This window comes from Gopherus evgoodei, chromosome 2, assembly GCF_007399415.2.
Source record: "Gopherus evgoodei ecotype Sinaloan lineage chromosome 2, rGopEvg1_v1.p, whole genome shotgun sequence".
NCBI lineage: Eukaryota > Metazoa > Chordata > Testudines > Testudinidae > Gopherus > Gopherus evgoodei.
Genome location: NC_044323.1, coordinates 29707586 through 29728188, shown reverse-complemented (window position 1 = coordinate 29728188; position 20603 = coordinate 29707586). Strand labels below are relative to the sequence as shown.

Sequence of the window (20603 nt, the reverse complement as noted above, 5' to 3'; positions counted from 1 at the left end):
ATTGGCAGCCTGCAATTCCACATCAGTCCCTCCTAGGGAGATACCATTTCAACTTACCATTCCTCCATAAGTTCAGGGAGTTCCCCCCACAGGGCTTGGCCCAGGAATTTGGCACCCTGGTGGAGGAGGGCACCACAGTGGCTCGGTGCTCCCTCCAAATGGCGTGGGACACAATGGCTAAAGTGGTCTTGGCAGCTGTGATTATGAGGCGCAGCTCCTTGCTGCAGACACGCCAGCCTCTCCCAACAGCTGCAGACCTTGAACCAAGACTTCCCATTTGATGGGATCGATCTTTTTTCAGAACAAACACATGCAAGGCTGCATGGGTTGAAGGACACTTGGGCCACCCTTTTCTCATTGGGCATGCATATGCCGCTGTCTGTGAGAAAGTAGTTCTGGCCATTGTCACCCACCGCTAAGGCCTTGGCAATCTCACCTGCGCAGTTTGGCCTGGAAAAGCACCCAAGGGGCAAGAAGCATTAATTTTGAGGGTGCAATCAAGAGTGATGCTCTAGTCATCTCCCAGGATGCACCAGGATCCATTCTGTTCTTTCATCAACCATCTTCATCCCTACCGTTCATCCTGGTTGCGAGTTACCTCGGATCATTGTGTGCTGGAGATAGTGTCTCAAAATTACACCCTGCAAGACCTTGAACTCAAGAGTCCATCTCCGTTGGCACTGCTTGTGAGTCACCTAAAATGGAATCGATATGAACAAGCACTCAAAGAAGAAAAAATGGTTACCTACCTTTTCATACTGTTGTTCTTCAAGATGTGTTGCTCATGTCCATTTCATTACCTGCCTCCTGCCCCTCTGTCGGCAAGAAGGAACTGAGAGGGTGTATGGTCGGAGGTGCCTGATATACCAGCCCATGAGTGCAGCACTCGAGGCACCACTGCTGACCCTACAGATAATGCTAAGGCAAAAATCTATGACGACCGAACACGTGGGCACGCACATACCTGGAATGGAATGGCCAAGAGCAACACATCTCACAGAACAATAGTTTTGGAAAGGTAAGTAACCATTTTTTCATCCCAGTGTCTGCAGCCATGTGGTTCACCAGGTCACATGGCGTTGGATGGTTGTCAGCAGGTGCATAGTTGAATATGCTTTCATAATGTGTTTTCCTTCTGTCCAGGACTTGTCCATCGAAGCAGAGTGAGTTGCCTGGTTTTATGATGGGGATGTTAGAAGGCTGTTTATGGCTGCCAGTCAGGAGTGCTATGACTCTGTAGGCAAGATGCAGATTGTTGTACTTTAGGCTGTCCTCTGCTTCATTGGCCAGGGAGTTGATATAGATCTCATGGTCATGTTTTACCCCTTCCCCCAAGGCCCTGCCCCCACTCCACCCCAAGCTCTGCCCCCACTCCACCCTTTTTCCCAAGGCCCCACCCCACCTCTTCCCACCCAGTTCCCCCTCCTCTCCCAAGTGTGCCCCTTCCCTGCTCCTCCCGCTTCCTCTTAGCACCTCCTGCACTCTGTGGAGCAGCTGATCGCAGCAGGCAGGAGGCACTGGGAGGGAGGGAGAGGAGTTGATCAGCAGGGTCACCGGCAGGCACTGGAGGAAAGAGGGGAGCTTGGCTGCTGGTGGGTGCTAAGCACCTGCTAATTTTTTTCTGTGGGTACTCCAAGGCTGGAGCACCCATGGAGTTGGCACCTCTGCTTGTTAGTGACACAAAACTAAGCAGCTTGTGAGACACTTGAAAAGGATGCAATGAAACTGGAGAATTAGGCAGCATGATGGAAGACTAAGGGTGGGATTTTAAAATGCACCTGATTTATTCGGTTAACATTTTGCCATTGACTTCACTGGAAGCAGTGTTAGGCCACAATGAACCTTTTAAATATTCCACCCTAAATGTAATTTAAACAAAGGCAAGATACTGTAATACACATTGAGTGGTACTCAGACTGGAGTGGAGTGTATTCCCACATCACTCTGCATCACTTAAAAATGAATTATAAATGGGACAGAAAATAGACATTATAGAAAGATGATGATAGGAGGGCCACACTTTTATTATTGTGTTCAGTTTTGCTCACCCCACCCAAAAGATAGGCAGAGAAGAGATTGAAAGTATCTACAGTAGGGTACCAGAAACAGTAGGTTTTACATAATTAACCTGCAAATATAGGCAGAGTTGGGGGGCTCATAGGAGGGCATTGCCACCCCCAAACTGCAAGCTTCAGGCACAGGGCCGGCTTTATTAACTGCAGGACCCAATTTGAATACCCAGCGGCAGTCTGGGGCTTCAGCAAACCTTTGGCGGAGGGGGGGTCCACTCTGGGTCTTCCGCGGCACCGAAGAACACCCTCTCCCACCCCGACCGCAATACCACTGAATTGTCGCTGAAGACGCCAGAGCGGACTGCCGCCAGGTGAGTAAAAAAAATAATTAAAAAGACGCCTAAGGCGCAAGGCCCTGACGTGGGGCCCGATTCTGGGGAATTGGGCAAATCAGCCTAAAGCTGGCCCTGCTCAGGCAGGCAGCCTGAGTGTGCAATGTCATGAGTTCTGCAGAGGAGACAGGAGACTGCTAACAGCTTGTGTCGCTGAGGCATGGAGTCAGAATTTTGTTTATAAAGAGAGTGATTAACAGGTGATTAAGATAAGAAAGGGCTGATAGGATGTTTCCTGAAGTTAAATGATCTGTTCCAAGCCTGGTGAACTGCAAAAAGTAAAAAGCGACAAAGAGTCCTTTTAGTCTATAAGGTGCCACAGGACTGTTTATCGCTTTTTACAGATCCAGACTAACATGCCTACCCTCTGATACTTGCAAAAAGTAAGTAGCCTATATGATAGAAAGTAACTAGATTTTTTCTACAAATGTTTCAATTGTACTCAAGAAGTGGTAACAAAGTTACTAATATCTTTCTTTGACAAGATAACTGACTTTGTCTAAAAAGGAAATGCAGTAGGTCTAATCTACCTGGATGTCAGTAAGGCAGTTGGTATGCTTCCACATGAGAAATTACTAGTTAAATTGGAGAAGATGGGGATTAATATGCGAACTGAAAGGTGGATAAGGAACTGGTTAAAGGGAAGACTTCAGTCGGTCATACTGAAAGGTGAACTGTCAGACTAGGGGGAGGTTACTAGTGGAGTTCCTCAGGGATCAGTCTTGGGACCAATCTTATTTAACATTTTTATTACTGACGGCACAAGAAGTGGGAGTGTGCTAATAAAATTTGCAGATGACATAAAGTTGGGAGGTATTGCCAATACCGAGGAGGACCAGAATATCATACAAGAAGATCTAGATGACCTTGTAAACTGGAGTAATAGAAACGGAACGATATTTAAAGTGCAAAGTGCAAGGTGATGAATTGACGGACTAACAGCAAGAATTTGGCTATACGCTGGGGGATTTATAGTTGGACGTGACAGTGGAGGAGAGAGAGCTGGGTGTATTGGTTGATCACAGGATGACTATGAGCCGTCAGTGTGATGTGGCTGTGAAAAAGGCTAATGCTGTCCTAGGATGCATCAGGTGAGGTATTTCCTGTAGAGACAGGGAAGTGTTAGTATCATTATACAAGGCACTGATGAGACCTCTTCTGGTGTATTTTGAGCAATTCTAGTCTCCCATGTTTAAAAAAGATTAATTCAACGTGGAACAGGTGCAGAGAAGGGTTACTTGGATGATCTGAGGAATGGAAAACCTATCTTATTACTCAAAGACCTTGGCTTGTTTAGTTTAACCAATATGAGGCTGAAGGGAGATATGATTGCATTGTATAAATACATCAGAGGGATAAATGCCATCGAGGGAAAGGAGTTATTTAAGTTGAGCATCAATGTGGACCCAGAACAAATGCATATAAACTGGCCATCAACAAGTTTATGCTTGAAATTAGGCAAAAGTTTCTAACCATCAGAGGGTGAAGTTCTGGAGCAGTCTCCCAAGGGGAGCAGTGCCGGCGAAAAAACTAACTAGCTTCAAGACTGAGCTTGATAAGTTTATGAAGGGGATGGTATGATGCGACTGCCTACAATAGCATGTGACCCATTGGCAACTGCCTGTAGCAAAAATCCCTAATGACTGGAGACTGGACACTAGCTGGGGAGGGCACTGAGTTACTACAGAGAATTCTTTCCTAGGTATCTGCCTGGTGGGTCTTGCCCACTTGCTCAGGGTCTAACTCAGAAGTCGGCAACATCTGGCACGCAGCTCACCAGGGAAAGCACCCTGGAAGGGCGGGCCAGTTTGTTTACCTGCTGCATCCGCAGGTTCAGCCGATCGTGCCTCCCACTGGCTGCGGTTCGCCGCTCCAGGCCAATGGGGGCAGCAAGAAGCTGTGGCCAGCAAATCCCTTGGCTCACGCTGCTTCCTGCCACCCCCATTGGCCTACGATGGCAAACTGCAGCCAGTAGGAGCCACAATTGACTGAACCTGCAGATGCAGCAGGTAAACAAACTGGCCCACCAGGTTGCTTACCCTGGCGAGTCACGTGCCAGAGGTTGCCGACTCCTGGTCTAACTGATCATCATATTGGGGTCAGGAAGGAATTTTCCCCTGGGTCATATTGGCAGAGTCCGTGCATTTTTTTACCTTCTTTTGCAGCACGGGGCATGGGTAATTTGTAGGTTTAAACTAGTATAAATGGTGAATTCTCTGTAACTTGAAGTTTTTAAATCATGATATGAGGACTTCAGAAACTCAGCCAAAGCTTAGGGGTCTATTAGCACGTGAGGTTCTGTGGCCTGCAGTGTGCAGGAGATCAGACTAGATAATCACGAAGGTCCCTTCTGACTTGAGTAAGAGTATCTGAGTAAGAATATACATTACAATTTTAAACCTAACCAGTGTCCCATAAGAGACTTGGCACAAGATGTCAGAACATGCAAGTATTAGAGCTGAGTGGGTTTAATATTTATTTAATTTTCTTTCTTGCTATAGCAATTAGATACAATGCTCCTGTCAGATATTTCTCAGCTATTATATGCAAAAACACTAGAGTTTTCAGTTGCTTAAGTCAGTAGTTCACAACCAAGGGTACGTGTACTCCTGGGAGTTTGCCGAGGTCTTCCAGGAAGTACATCAAGACATCTAGATATTTGGCTATTTTTACAACATGCTACATAAAAAGAACTAGGAAATCAGTACAGTCTAAAATTTCGTACAGATAATGACTTGTTTTTACGGCTCTATATACTGTACACTGAAATGTAAGTACAATATTTATATTCCAATTGATTTATTTTATAATTATATGGTGAAAATGAGAAAGTAAGCAATTTTTCAGTAATAGTGTGCTGTGACACTTTTTTGTATTTTTATGTCTGGTTTTGTAAGCAAATAGTTTTAAAATAAGGTGAAACTTGGGGGTACGCAACACAAATCAGACTCCTGAATCACGGTTAAAATTGTGCCCCTCCCCCCCATCTGAAATGGAGCCCCCCTGGGCAAGCACGGAATTTGTCCCCTCCCTCCCATACCCTGCCCTGTTGGCTTGACTGGAGCTGCCACCCTTTCTCCCCCCCAAAATATAACAGTCAAACTATACCTATGCCTGCAAATATGAGCATTACTTACCCTGAAAATGCAAAGACTAAGATGGGACTTAGCTGAGAGATACAACACTACAAAGAATATAGTGAAAATTGATCTAAGTCTCCTCTTTTCTTTGTCCCTCTGTGCAAGAACAATGGAACACTCGATAAAACTGAAAGGCAGTAAATTCCAAGCAAACAAAAGGAAATGCTTCTTTATGGAGCATATACTCAACCTGTGGTATTAATTGCCACAGGTCATCAAAATAAATAATTTAAAAGTACTTTCAAAGGTACTGGCTAATTTTATGAGTATTAATAACATTTGTAGTTATGCAAGTTAAAATAACAGTCCATGGAAATTTACATCTTGTGCTTCAGGGTATAAGATCATGATCAGTGAGGATCAAATAGAAATTCTGCCCTCTCCCTTGCAATAGCTCTACACAGTTGGATAATTGGATGATGGCAAGAATTGCCTTCCATTTCTTCTGAAGCATGAAGGATAGGAACTGCCAGAGGCAGGGTACTGCACTTTATAGATCAATAGTCTGATCCAATATGGTAAATCTTACATTCCTAAAACCAGGTTTTTATTAATCTCAAAATAAAATAAGAGATCTTTTGAGACAGTATTTTCATTTTTATTGTTAAATATGTGAGAAGGTTAACAGGCAGGATGTTTACAATGTTATACAGAAGTTACTTTCTGTATAACATACTTATGTTCAGATATCAATGTAAGAGTTCTTGAATATATGTACTTACATATAAAACCATAACCATGTCTTCTCACACACAGTCCTGTCTAGTCATAGAGAGACTAATTCTGATTTTACTTTATGCTGGTGTAAAGCCCAAGTAACTCCGTCGAAGTCAGTAGAGTGACATCAGTGTGAACCTGGGTGAGCTCAGAATAAAACCTGTTTGTTCTCTGCCTTTTTCCCCTCTTTCCTCCATTGCATATTAGTGACATTAGTACCACAGGCAATGAGTGAATACATGCTATGAAAAACTGAAATAAGAATTCTTATTCTGAGATATATTCCTCCATGTAAATTATGGAAGTTGCATGAACTTGCGTGTGTGAAAATATGTCTCGAACATGTTTATTCATATTAATATATTTGATCTTTCATTTTATCTAAATAAAGGTTTATTGTCTGTCTTTTGCAGGAACACCAGATGCATTTTCCCAACTGCTTACCTGCCCATATTGTGATAGAGGTTATAAACGCTTTACCTCTCTGAAGGAACACATTAAATATCGCCATGAAAAAAATGAGGATAACTTTAGTTGCTCATTATGCAGTTACACATTTGCATATAGAACACAACTTGAACGCCACATGACATCACATAAATCAGGAAGAGATCAAGTAAGTGGAAGTTTTATTAATTTATATATTGATCATCATACGTGTAACAATATTTATAAAGACTTACTTATGCTAGCAATAATGCAGAGATAAGAGTGTGGGTATACCAGATCACCTGCATGCTAAGGTCCTGATCCTATGGTCTTTGCTTGGGCAAACTTGCTATTAAATTCATACTTTTCTGTAGGTAATCACTGTGGGATTAGGCACCAAATGAGGTGTCTTTAGCCACTTTATGTTCAATAATTGAATTTCTTGAAGTGTTTTATTGCCTTATAGATAGTGTTTTCTTGAATTTTGTACCAATTGACTATTGATGCCTGAGCCTTGTGACTATACCAGATATTATATCAAATTTTGTACTCAACCTATGGCATTTTTTCTTTGACAAAGATCATTTTATAATTTTGGATCTTCAAATGCATTTTTCTTGCTTTCTTACTGCAGGAAGAATCATTGTCTTTATGAAATATAGGTTGTAAGTAGATTCTTTAGTAGGTTCTTTATGGACATTTGAGTAATGAAAATAATTGTACATAAGTAAAATGATGCAATACTAGAAAAATCAACAAAAAGGCCAAAAATTATTCTAAATTGGTTTTTTTGATCCTGAAAGGAGCTGCGATCTCACATGCGTGCTGAGATAAATGAGACTAACAGGTTACTCAGCTCCTCTATTCCTCTTGTATGACTGACTCTCAGGATTGATTATGATGTATGATCTTGGTATAGCTGTTACTTTGGCAGGTTGTAAGTAACTTTCCATTTGAACTTCATAGATATTTTTTTTTAAAGCCAGAAGGGACCAGTAGGATCCTCTACCCTGACCTTCTGCATAACGCAAGCCATAAAATCTCATCCATTCATTTCTGCATCAAGCCCACAACTTCTGTTTGAGCTAGAGTATTTTTTTTTAAAAGATATCCACTCTTATTTAAAGACTAAGTCACAGAAAATTCATCATGTCTCTAGGTAAGTAGTTCCAATGGTTAATCACCGTTATTGTTAAAACATTGCACCTTATTTCTCTAGTCTAGTTTCAGCTTCTAACCATTGGACGGCAATTTACCCTTTTTTGCTGGATTTAAGAGCTGTCTGCTTCTAGAAATCTCTTCTCCATGTAGGTTCTTGTGGACTATGATCAAGTCACCTCTAAATCTTCTCTTCGATAAGAAGCTCAATATGTTTAGTTTAAATCATTCACTATATGGCTACATGGCTTTTACTATCATTTTTCAGTTCTCAAATCATAACTATAGCTCTTTTCTGATGCTTTCCAATTTTTGAAGTGTGGACACAAGAACTGGACACAGTATTCCAGTAATGGTCTCATTAATGCCATATACAGAGGTAATATTACCTCTGTACAACTATTTCATATTCCCCTGCTTTTGCCTCCAAGAACCATGTTCATCCACTTAGCCACAGCTTTGCACTGGGAGCATATGTTCAGTTGGTTATCTACCATTACCCCTAAGTCCTTTTCAGTGTCATTACATTCCTAACTTGTAACTGTGGCCTAGGTTCTTTGTTCTTTGTATGACCTTGTTCTTTGTATGGCCTTTCATTTGACTGAATTAAAATGTGTGTTATTAAAATGAGCTCACCTTACCAAGCTATCCACATCAGTCTGTGTAACTGACTTGTCCCCATCATTATTTATCACTCAATCAAAATCTACAAATTTTACCAGCAATGATTTTGTTTTCTTCCAGAGCATTGATAAAGATATAGAATAGCATTGGGTCAATAGCAGACCCTTGTGGAACTCCTCTAGAAACACCCCAAAAGTTTCCCCATTAAAAAATTGGTTTTTGAATTCTATTCGTTAACAAGTTTTTAATCCATTTAATATGGCTGACATTGATTTTTGTATAGTGTTAATCTTTATCACAATGTTATGCAGTACTAAGTCAAATGCCATGCAGAAATCTAAGTATTTTATGTCAATAGTTACCAGTTAAACTTGTAATATCATGACAATTTTTATTTAGTTTTTAAGACATATTTTTCATAAAGCCATGTTGATTGGCATTAATTATGCTACTATCCTTTAAATCTTTATACAGTTTTTTTTCCTAGGATCAGTGTCAAGCTAACTGGCCTGTGATTACCCAAGTCATTTGTTTTACCCTTTTCAAATAGGGCATAACTTTCATTTTTTTCCAGTTTTCTGGAACTTCCCCATTGTACCAAGAAATCCAACTTTCTCTTTCACTTGCAGCAGGAATAACTGTTTGTCGATCTTATCATACTATTCCTTGTATTCTGCTTTCTAGGTTGCTCTTTGGTAACTACTTCGAAGTAATTTGTCTTTGGCTCAAGAAGCTTGTTAGTTGTTGATACTAAGGTTTTTGACCATTTCTCTAGACTTCTCTGAACTCGTGGTCCTAAGAAATCATTGTGAAGAGTTGTGATATTCTATCAAAGCTGTGTTTCAATCCTTTGAATTCACCAACATTTTTAAATTGAGTTCTTTTGTTTTTTATTCTGACTTTTCTGTTAACCCATTTGACAGTGCATTGGTAAAGCTTGATGTGGTATGCTTGAAAGTATCAAAGAGAATTGTTCAAATGAGCCATTCGTGTAGTATGGGCCTTCACTTGTTAACTCATCTGGAATCCAGTGCAATTTATTACACTATTACATTGATATTTGACGTTGTGCAAACCTCATTTAAAATCTCATTAGTAGTCTATCAAGAAGAGGCAAACTTTTCCATTCACTTCGAACAGATCTGTGCTAGCTTTGGACCAAGTTTAGTCAGGAATCTTATGTGATTTCAGAGGGCTTTTTACATTCTTTTCCTCACATTTATTGCAGACTTCACATTTTGGGTACTTTTCTTTTATGTCTGAATTAATAGCTGACCAGAGGAGGATGTCTCAGTCTCTGTTTTTATGGTTTTCAATTCTTGGAGACAGCATGGATTGTTCTTAGCATTTCTGATTTATTTGTGTGATTATATGACCGGTAAAGAATCCCATCATATGCAACAATTTCATCTCTGTCCCAGTAAGTTTTATTTTTGGATTTGCCTGAGCATTTCCCATTGGTGATCCATGTAGAATTACAGTCATGCTGTTGTAAGGTTGGATCATTTTGTGTTTCTTGACTCCAGGGGCTACTGTTACAGTTTTGTGAATAAATAAAACTTGTTTCACTCAGAAATGAAAGTAGTTTGTAATGGTTATGTTTTCTAATCATGGAACACATACAACATCCTATGATTTAGGAGCTTTGTCAAGAAAAGCCTAGGTATCACTGTGGAAAGATCAGTTACCAAATCTTCTCCATGCACAGCAATGGTCAAAAAAACAAACAAAATGTTAGGATGTACAGTAGAACCTCAGAGTCATGAACACCAGAGTTACAAACTGAATGGTCAGCCACATGCCTCATTTGGAACTGGAAGTACACAATCAGGCAGCAGCAGAGACCAAAAAAATAATACAGTCCTGTATTGTGTTAAATGTAAACTACTAGACAAATAAAGGGAAAGCGTAAAAATAAAGATTTGACAAGTAAGGAAACTGGTTCTGTGCTTGTTTCGTTTAAATTACAAGCAGAATTTTTCTTCTGCATAGTAAAGTTTTGAAGCTGCATTAAGTCAGTGTTCAGTTGTAAACTTTTGAAAGAACAATAATGTTTTGTTCAGTGTTACAAACATTTCAGAATAGGAACAACCTCCATTCCTGAGGTTTTTGTAACTCTGAGATTCTACTCTATATGGACAGGAAATAATACTGAGGATATTATACTGCCATTATATAAATTGACTGCATATCCTTACCTTGAATACTGTGTTCAGTTATGATTACTTCGCCTCAAAAATAAAAAAGGGACAAGAACTGGATGACAAAAATGCATGGAAAAGCTTCTACGTGACGAGAAATTGAAAAAACTAAGGGTATGTCTTCACTACTGGCCGGATCGGCAGGCAACAGTTGATCCCTGAGCGCTCTCCCTTCGACTCCTGTACTCCAGCTCGGCGAGAGGCACAGACAGAGTCGATGGGGGAGTGGCAGCAGTTGACTCACCGTGGTGAAGACACCATGGTAAATCGATCTAAGTACGTCGACTTCAGCTACATTATTCACATAGCTGAAGTTGCGTAACTTAGATCCCCCCGCCCCCAAGTGTAGACTAGGCCTGAGACTGAGGAGAAAACAGGGAACATGGTAGGATACAAAATAGAGAATAGTATAGAGAAAAGTAAATTGAGAGCTCCTGTTTACTCTTCCTCATGAGTTAAGAACAAAAGAACAGCCCACTCAAATGAAAGGCATCAAACTTAAAAATGATTGAAGGAAATACTTTTTTATACAATAAAAAGATTAACTTCAGTGCTGCAAAATATCAAGTTGTCCAACAGCTTAGAGGAGTTAAAAATTAATTCGATATCTATATGGCTAATAAGAGCATCACAATTACATTAAATACTCCTAGGGCAGTTCTGTGCCACTGGGCGGGCACAGAAATCATGTCTCTCCACAGATTTCTTTGCTTCCCTGAGAAAATGACCGGGAAGGAAAGGGAAACTGCAAGAGTGGTCACAGACTCTCCCCAGCAGTGCTGGCACCTAGTTTCCATTGCCCGGAGCAGCAGTAAATCACTGTAGGAGTGGGTGGGACGGCAAGGTATGTGGGTGGGGGGGGGTATGTGCAGGGCTGGCCTTACCATGAGGCAAACTGAGGCGGCTGCCTCAGGTTCCAGACTGTGGGGGGGCACCAGTAGGACCCAGATTGTAGAAGATTGTCTGCTGCTGGTGCATATGTATTCTCTCTGCTCTAGATGCACAGAGATGGTGGAGTGTTGTGCTGGAGGAAGGAGGGCACAAGAGACATAACAGGCAGGCAGGAGAAACAGTGAGCGGGAATAACAGAAAGCAGCAGGAGTGTCAGGAGAGAGAAGAGGAGGAGGAGCCTCTTATGTACCTCTGTAGCATCCCCAGGAGCCTGGACTGATTAACACTGTGTCTCAGGGAGCTTCCTGTTTCCTGCTGCTTCCCTGAACCCACTTGAGGAGAACAGGCAGTCAGCTGAAGTAGAAGGAGCCAGTTAGGCCCTTAAGACGCTGATATCTTCCCTCACTCAGGCCCTGCTACCAGCTTGCTTATTTGTCCCCTTCAGTTGTGTGTTGAGAGCCACTATAGCTGGCACAGGACAGCAGTCATGAGTGAAAGAAGAACACGGCCCCTCTGGGGCAGCATTCAGGGGAAAAAAAGCAAGCAAAGGAAACTTTTCTATCTAAGCAGGACGGAGCTCTCCTGAGATACATAGACACAAATGTTCACAGTAAGCCTTCCGGCCCCAGTGAGGATGTGAGTGGTGGGAGATGCCTGATATTCCACTTAGTCAGAGTGCAGGTGACCCAGCAGCTACTGCAGCATCCATATCTCCATCTCAAATGGATGTAACCATGCACATTCCTGAAGAAAAGTGTAGATCAGAGAAGAGAGTGGTGCAGGTGCAAGAAACAGCTGCTGCTGAGTTTAGTTCCTTAAGTCTAGATGATCCAGGCCTGTGCACCCACTTGAGCAGTAGCCTGAGGGACTTCCTTGTACTGCATGGGCCACAGCAAGTGAAAAACTTCATGTTCCCCAAAGACAATGAAAATAGAAATTTCCGTCCAACCCATTATTGGCATGAAATCCCCAATGGTGACAAAGTGGAGAGGCCATGGCTTAGGTACTCAAAAACCCAGAATGCTGCATACTGTTTTTGTTGCAAACTCTTCCAGTCTAATGTTCTAGCCGCATTGGATTCTACAGGAACAAAGGACTGGAAAAATCTGGCTAGAAATCTGGCATGCCATGAGAAGGCAGCAAATCACCAGAGAGGATTCCATAGGTGGAAAGAGCTTGAGATAAGTCTAAGGTTAAAGGCCACCACAGATGATCAACATCAAGAGAAGATTGTATCAGAGTCTCTTTACTGCACACCTGACATCAGCCATATGGAACAAATGACTTTAATGGTGCATTTTGTAACAACAGTAGAACCTGGTGAAAATGTCCCTGCAAGGGTGACTGTCAGAGCATTTTCTAGAATTTATTGACATTGATGATACTACAGGAGCTGGTATGACAAATTTGCTTCTTAAAAAGCTGGAAGATATGGGAATTGCAATAGCTGATATGAGAGGTCAGTGCTACGATAATGGTGCCAACATGAGAGGAAAGAACAGAGGAGTGCAGACACGGATCCGAGAGTTAAACCCTCAAGCTTTTTTTGTCCCATGCAGTTCTCATTCATTGAACTTGGTGGTCAATGATGCAGCATCAGCTTCTAGTGAGGCTGCTGAATTTTTTAATGTAATTCAAAGCATCTATGTATTTTTCTCTGTATCAACTCATTGATGGCAAATTTTAAAGCAACATCTGGGAACATCCTCTTTGACACTGAAACCACTGAGTGCCACACAATGGGAAAGCTGAGTGGTGGCGATAAAGCCTATCAAACACCTAATTGGGAAGATAGATGATGCCATAGTTGCCATTATGAAGGATAATGCTATCACAGGAACTATTTATGGGAGAACAGTGGCAGAGGGAAATGGAATCCCCAAAAAGATACATAACTTCAAATTTCTGTGTGGCTTAGTGTTGTGGCGTGACATACTGTTTGAAATAAACGTTGTAAGCAAGAAACTCCAAGATGTTGACCTTGATATATCTGGAGCAATTGAAACTGGACAAAGCAAAGTCATACGTAAAGTCTTACCGGTCAGATGAGGGATTTCAAAACGTTCTGAAGAGTGCACAGAAGTTGGCAGAGGAACTTCATACTGAAGCTATTTTCCCTTCCATTCAAAAATACAAGAATCACTGAAGAAGACATTTTGATTACGAGTCACGAGATAATTCCATAAGAGACCCCAAACGACAATTCAAAGTTAAATTCTTTAACCAGGTGCTAGACTGTGCAATACAGTCAGTTGAAGAACGTTTCACGCAGCTTAAGAAACACAGCAGTATATTTGAGATGTTGTATGATATTCCCAAACTCCTCACTCTGCCTGAAGAAGACCTGCACCAGCAGTGCAGGGCACTAGAGACAGTGTTGATACATGATGACATGCAATATTGATGCGAGTGATTTAGGTGATGAACTGAAAGCCCTTTCAAGATACATTTTAGCAGAATCAACTCCAAATGCTGTTCTGGAATATATGTGCACAAATAAGAGAACCACCCTCATTCCAAATGCTTTTGTTGCTCTGTGCATACTTCTAACACATCCTGTAACAGCTGCCAGTAGAGAACACAGCTTTTCCAAGCTGAAGTTGATAAAAACACATCTATACTCCACAATGACACAGGAGAGGCGGGTCAGGCTTGCAACCATCTCAAGAGAGCATGAGCTGGCTCAGACTGTGGACCTTCAGGAAGCAGTTCAAATCTTTGCAACCAAGAAGGCACGGAAAGCACCACTTTGATTATTCAAACAAATAAAAATGCCAGTATTTACTAGGCAGACAAGAAAAGTTACATTTGCTGTTCAAGTGTTTGAAAATTAAGTGTTACTTATAGTTTTTGAACAAGACATTTTAAGTTGTTAGCTCTCCTTTATTGGAGTAGGTAGCAGAGCAGTACCATGAGCGGAGGAGAACAGGAAGAAGGCAGAATTGAGACCTTTCAAAGTTTTGGCCCAAGCAAGGGGACATGAAGGCGTCATTTGAGCTCCCGCCTTAGGTGCCAGAATGTTGTGGGCCGCCGTTGGGCATGTGCCACTGCTCCCCCCATTTCTGCAGGCACAGAGCTGCCATGGTGAGAGAAGGTGGCCATTTGGGTTTCTGCCTCAGCAGGAATAATTATGGAATATCCTGCTCTTTTCCCCTAATTCCCATCAGCTAGTAATATGTTTATGTCCTGAAGAATTCTGATTTATATCCCTTGTAATATTTTCTCTAATTTAATTATTCTTGAGGGAATTTTGAGCCCAAAAATAAAAATTCTGCACCAAAAAAATAAAAATTTTATGCACAATATTTTAAAATTCAGCAAAATTCTGCAGATTTTATTTGTCAGTAAATAAATGTGGAGGCTTCAACATGGCAGTGGGTGCACAGAGATGGGAGATCACCCAGCAGTCCCCCATCCCCTGGGACAGGGACTCAGTGGTGAAGTTGCACCTGACCCTGACACAGCTCAAGGGCTAGGTCAGCCCCAGAAACACCCAGGGCCCTGTCCCTCCATACCAGATGCACCCGTGTGGGCAGGCAGCCTCAGCCCAGCAGGATCCCAGTGTGGAGGGGTTTAGTTTGGGGGGATCCAAGTGTAGGATGATAGGGTTCTGTGGGGGCAGTCTGAGTGCAGGGGGCTCAGTGGTTGTTCTGAATGTGAAGAGACTTGTTGGGGGGGTTCCAGGTGCAGAGACAATGGGACTTTGCTGTGGAGGTGGTTGGAGCTCAGCAGGGGTGGTCTGGGTGTGGGGGGGATGTAGCTTGGTAGGTGGGGGTCCAGATACTGAGGGAGTGGGGCTTGGTAGGGCTGAGGTCCAGGTGCAGCTGGTTGGGGGATCAGTGGGGTGAGGGGTCTTGGTGGCTTGTTGGGGTGATCCAGGTGTGTGTGGGGGTTCCAGGTGCAGGGGAGTGAGGCTCCTCCGGGTGGGGGTTTGATGGGCCCACTTAACAGGGGAGCCCCAGCTGCTGCTGCTGCTACCACCACTGAGGGAATGCTGTGTGCCAGGTTCCAGCTCCCTCCTCCATTCTCCTATCCCTTTCTCTTCCCCCATCCACTCCCCGCTGCCCCAGCTCTTCTCTTCTCTCACTTCCACAACGCCCTTCCCTATCTTATCCCCACTGCTTCTTCCCCACTTCTCCCACTCCCCTTGCACTGCCCCACTGCAGGCACTCACCACTGTACAGAAAACCGCCCAGCACACATAGAAGGGGAACTCAACTGGTGCTAGGACCCAGGAGGCAGAATTTACTAGGTACTTGCCTGTGAGGCATCTGGTACTAGCCACTGTCTGACACCGGATACTAGACTAGATGGATCACTGGTTTGATCTGGCATAGTAGTTCCTAGGTACTTAAGTGAACACTCCCTGTAAACATTTCTTGACTTTCCATTGGCTGTCTTACCTGCTATCTTTTAGTAAGTTTGGTTCCACAAGTATGGATACTTTCACTTTAATTATTGTTGAATGTTCCTAATGGTAAATGTGTTGGATAGTTCTAATGTATTCTGGTGGATACTTGTTACTATATATGCATGTTAATTTATCATTTAAGTAAGTTGTAATTCTTCGAGTAGTGTCCCTGTGGGCACTCCACTTCAGATGTGCCTGGAGCCTGCACCTTTTGATCAGAGATTTTTGATAACAGTGCCCATTTGGCCCGTGTATGCACCCCATGCATTCTTGTGTCCCACACCAAGATTTATATTGGGCTGCATAAATGAATGGCCCTCAGTGCCTTCTCAACCATCTTTAGCCCAAAATGAAGTCTACTGTGTGCCTGTTCGTTAATGTTTAGCTTTTTTCTCAAAGTTACCTTATACTACAGTTACTTACCGTTACAGTGTTATAATTGTTGAAAGAATTGTTCCTCTTGTTTTTTCTTTAAAAACAAAAAAAGTTTTATTCATAGAGATCATTATATTATTAAGAGAAGTCCGCTTACAGAGGTTAAATTTTCTTTAGTTTTGCTTGAGAATGCTGGGCTTCCTGGGATTCAAAATATGCCTCTCTTGTCATGAGACTATTCCGATAAGTGAAGGACACTCCCCGTGCCTCCACAGTCTGGGCAATACTCATATTTCCAGTAAATGCAAGATCTGCATTCCTTCAAGGGTAGATCCTGAAAAAATAGAGAAGTTAAATTTAAACACCTAATGATGGAGCAGAGGAACCCCCACCCCCCAATCATAGACCTCCCCATACAGTCAGTGCCCTGTACACATGGACATCTCGGTCACCAGACACTGGTAGAAAGATAGATAGTACCACAGCAGTGAGTATATCTACAGTACCAAAGTCCTCATTTATATCTGCTTCTAAGCTGAAGGAAGTAAGGAGTGGATTTTCAAGAAGCTCTCTCTCACCATCTCACAAGAAGTCTACAGAGACCTCAGGTCACAAGGGGAGTTCCATGCAGATTCCAAGTAAGATTGTTACTACAAAGATGAAGAGGAATCTGTCATTTAAGATGGACTCGATACCAAGTTTGGATGCCCATACCCAGAGCAGCAGAGATGTGGTTGAAAAGACCAAGCTCATCCTTGAACAACACTCGATAACAATAACAATAAAATCAGTGGTACCAAAGACCGCTCATCTGCCTGTGGTACTGAGGGAATCCCATATCAAGCACTCAGTACCAGCTGCATCTGTATCAAAGCCATCCTCAACAGGTTCCCACACAGCCTAATCTTTGATATTGTTGGTACTGCAAGAGTTTAGGTACCCTAAGGATTTTATAATATCTTCTGAGCTGGAGTCTCCTCTGTTAATGAGTGCTGGGGGTTTGTCAGTGTCAAGACTCTCTGTCACTGAACCCTCTATCACAGAAAGCACCACACTCGCCCTCATCTATTCTGTAAACTGAATAGCTATCTCCCTTCTTAGCCCACGTCCAGGCTACCTCGCCGTATCGGCGGGTTAAAATCGATCCCCGAGCACGCTTACATCGATTCCGGAACTCCATCAACCCGAACGGAGTTCCGGAATCGACACGGAGAGCCGCCGACATTGATCCCGCGCCGTCTGGATGGGTGAGTAATTCGATCTTAGATATTCGACTTCAGCTACGTTATTCACGTAGCTGAAGTTGCGTATCTAAGATCGATTTTCCTCCCCTAGTCTGGACGAGGCCTTAGAGTATGTGGAAGAGGCTCTCGAATTTCAGTACAATATTCCCTTAGCTATTTTAGGACACATTGTAGAATCAGGACTGGAAGGGACATTGAGAGGTCATCTAGTCCAGTCCCCTGCACTCATAGCAGGACTAAGTATTATCTAGACCATCTCTGACAGGTGTTTGTCTAACCTGCTCTTAAAAATCTCCAGTGATGGAGATTCCACAACCTCCCTAGGCAATTTATCCAGTGCTTAACCACGCAGACAGAAAGTTTCCTAATGTCCAACCTAAACCTCCCTTGCTGCAATTTAAACCCATTGCTTCTTGTCCTACTCTCAGAGGTTAAGAAGAACAATTTTTCTCCCTCCTCTTTGTAACAACCTTTTATGTACTTGAAAAACATGTCCCCTCTCAGGATTCTCTTTTCCAGACTAAACATACCCATATTTTTCAATCATCCTTCCTGGGTCATGTTTTCTAGACCTTTAATCATTTTTTGTTATTCTTCTCCGGACTTTCTCCAATTTGTCCACATCTTTCCTGAAATGTGGTGCCCAGAATTGGAGACAGTACTCCAGTTGAGGCTGTAATTATGCTTCAGTGGGTCACGACTGAGAACACCCAAATTCAGGACAGACTACTGAGAAATAGAGTAGACATACCCCAAACTGCTGGTTATTCCTCCATCAGATGTACCAAACCAGCAACAAAGGTAAACTTCTGTCTCGCCACACTGGCTAACAAGAAGTTACAAAAGCAGTTTCCTTAGGCATTCCAGTCCTTATATCACCCCCAGAATCACTGGATTTAAAGATGAGTGGTTCTTTACAAGGAGTCTCATAAAATAAAAGGTTCTTCTGATCCCAAAGAACCAGCCACACACCCAGGTCAATATATAACTCAGATCTTACCCAAAATCACACTGTTGCCAAACATTTAGTATGTAAAATCTAAAGGTTTATTCATAAAAAGAAAGGTGGGAGTTAAAATTGGTTAAAGGGATCAAATACATACAATAAATGCAAAGTTCTTGGTTCAGGCTTGTAGCAGTGGTGGAATAAACTGTTGGCTTGAAAAATCTCTGGTTGCTTCCAAATCATTGGAAGGACCTCAATCCCTTGGTTTGAACGCTCCCATTAGTATAAGTCGATAGTCCAGCAGGAAAGAGGCAAAATTAAGGTGTTCTAGGACCTTTTACAGTTTCTGCCATGTGGAAGGGAACCCATTGTTTCAAACAAAGCCCTCAGCACGGCTAGTGGAAAATTACAGGTTCTTTAAAAGATGGGAGTTTGGAATCACATGGCAAATCACCTGTCCATGCCCAATTTTACTTAGTCATAGCAGGAAGCCATTACATGTACTTCAGATGGAACCATTAGCAGGACAGTCCATTCAGTGTAGATGGGCATCTCCCATGGTCCATTGCCAGTAAAGTGTTTCTTGATGAGCCACTTAATTTGAATAGTCCCTTCAAGATTTGCAGACTAAATACCTTGTGGGCGTTACCCCAGGAGCAAACATTTTAAATCCAAGTTCAGAACCAATACTCATAACTTCAAATACAAAAATGATACATGCATACAAATAGCAGAATCATAATCAACAAATCATAATCTTTCCATAGACGTCTCACATGCCACATTTTGTACAAGATTTGTTGCAATTATATAACAGCAATTGCAACAATGATCTACATGGTCATATTTTAATAACATCACAGCCCCAACGCAAAATTGATGCAGGAAGGGGTGTTCCAGACACTGCTGAATACATCATTGGAACTTCCCATTCTTGGTTCTGTATTACCACAGCTTCTAACCCAATCTTAGAAGCATCAGTGTATAGCAGAAATGGTTTATCGAAATAATGTTTGACTAAAACATAATGTTTCTTTGTAAGAATTATTATGGAAGTAACAATATTATTGAATTTCTTTACAAACCCAAGGTAAAATTTGGTTAGACCAATAGTGGATTGGATCTGCTCTTGCAGCATAATTCCTGTATTCTTATGTGATTTTGCCGTAAGCTAATGAAAATAGCTAATTCATCCATACAAGCGCTGGCAAATGTTTGGAATCCAATTAATATAAAATCAATGTAGGTATTAATGTTCTTCATAGTGTAGGAATCTTGGCATTTAGCCATGAAAACAATATGGTAGCATGCCTCAGTTTCCCTTCTCATTGGCTTTCGTGGGTGAATACCCACTTCCTCAGATGTATTCACCCACGAAAGCTCATGCTCCAAAACGTCTGTTAGTCTATAAGGTGCCACAGGATTCTTTGCTGCTTTTACAGATCCAGACTAACACGGCTACCCTCTGATACCTTCTCATTGGGCACATTAGGTCTGCAATGTCTTTTCTCCTGTGTGCAGTTTCAAGGCTAGTTACAGGTACTAACTGTGAAATATCAGTATCACAAGGTCTTTTAACATGAAGTGTGTTCTTATATATCCCTCTTAACATGTTCAAGGGTTTTCCCAAAAGATTAGGCACATTGTACATTTTTACAGTTTTTGGTATCAGCAACACGTCACAAAAATTAATATTGGCACTAATATTAACATCAAATCCATTGCAAGTGTACATTTAAAAGCATTTTTGTCATGCCATGCCTTCTGTTCAATACCATTGGAGTTTTGGCATTTTAGGATTAGCCTGTGGCTTCCATTAGTATGATAAAGTTTTTTCCTTCCTTTCTGTCCTGTAGGGTCAAAATCTGAGTTCTCTTGTGTAACGGGATCCATTGGCTGTCTGGGTGTGTCCTCTTTGCTAACAACTACCAGCAAGTATTTCTCCCCCCCAGTCAGTCAGGTAATTTGCATCAACACAGACACTAGGGGTACGTCTACACTACGGGATTATTCCGATTTTACATAAACCCGTTTTGTAAAACAGATTGTATAAAGTCGAGTGC

General features: G+C 42.0%; 1 protein-coding gene across 2 annotated transcripts in view; it reads left to right on the top strand.

Moving 5' to 3' along the window:
* ZEB1 (zinc finger E-box binding homeobox 1) overlaps positions 1-20603 on the top strand; it is a 250650-nt gene that overhangs the window by 205807 nt on the left and 24240 nt on the right. For both annotated transcript variants that reach the window (XM_030550216.1, XM_030550217.1), the window contains exon 5: positions 6675-6877. In XM_030550216.1, coding sequence (XP_030406076.1) covers positions 6675-6877 — 203 coding nt within the window. The remainder of the gene's footprint in view (positions 1-6674; positions 6878-20603) is intronic.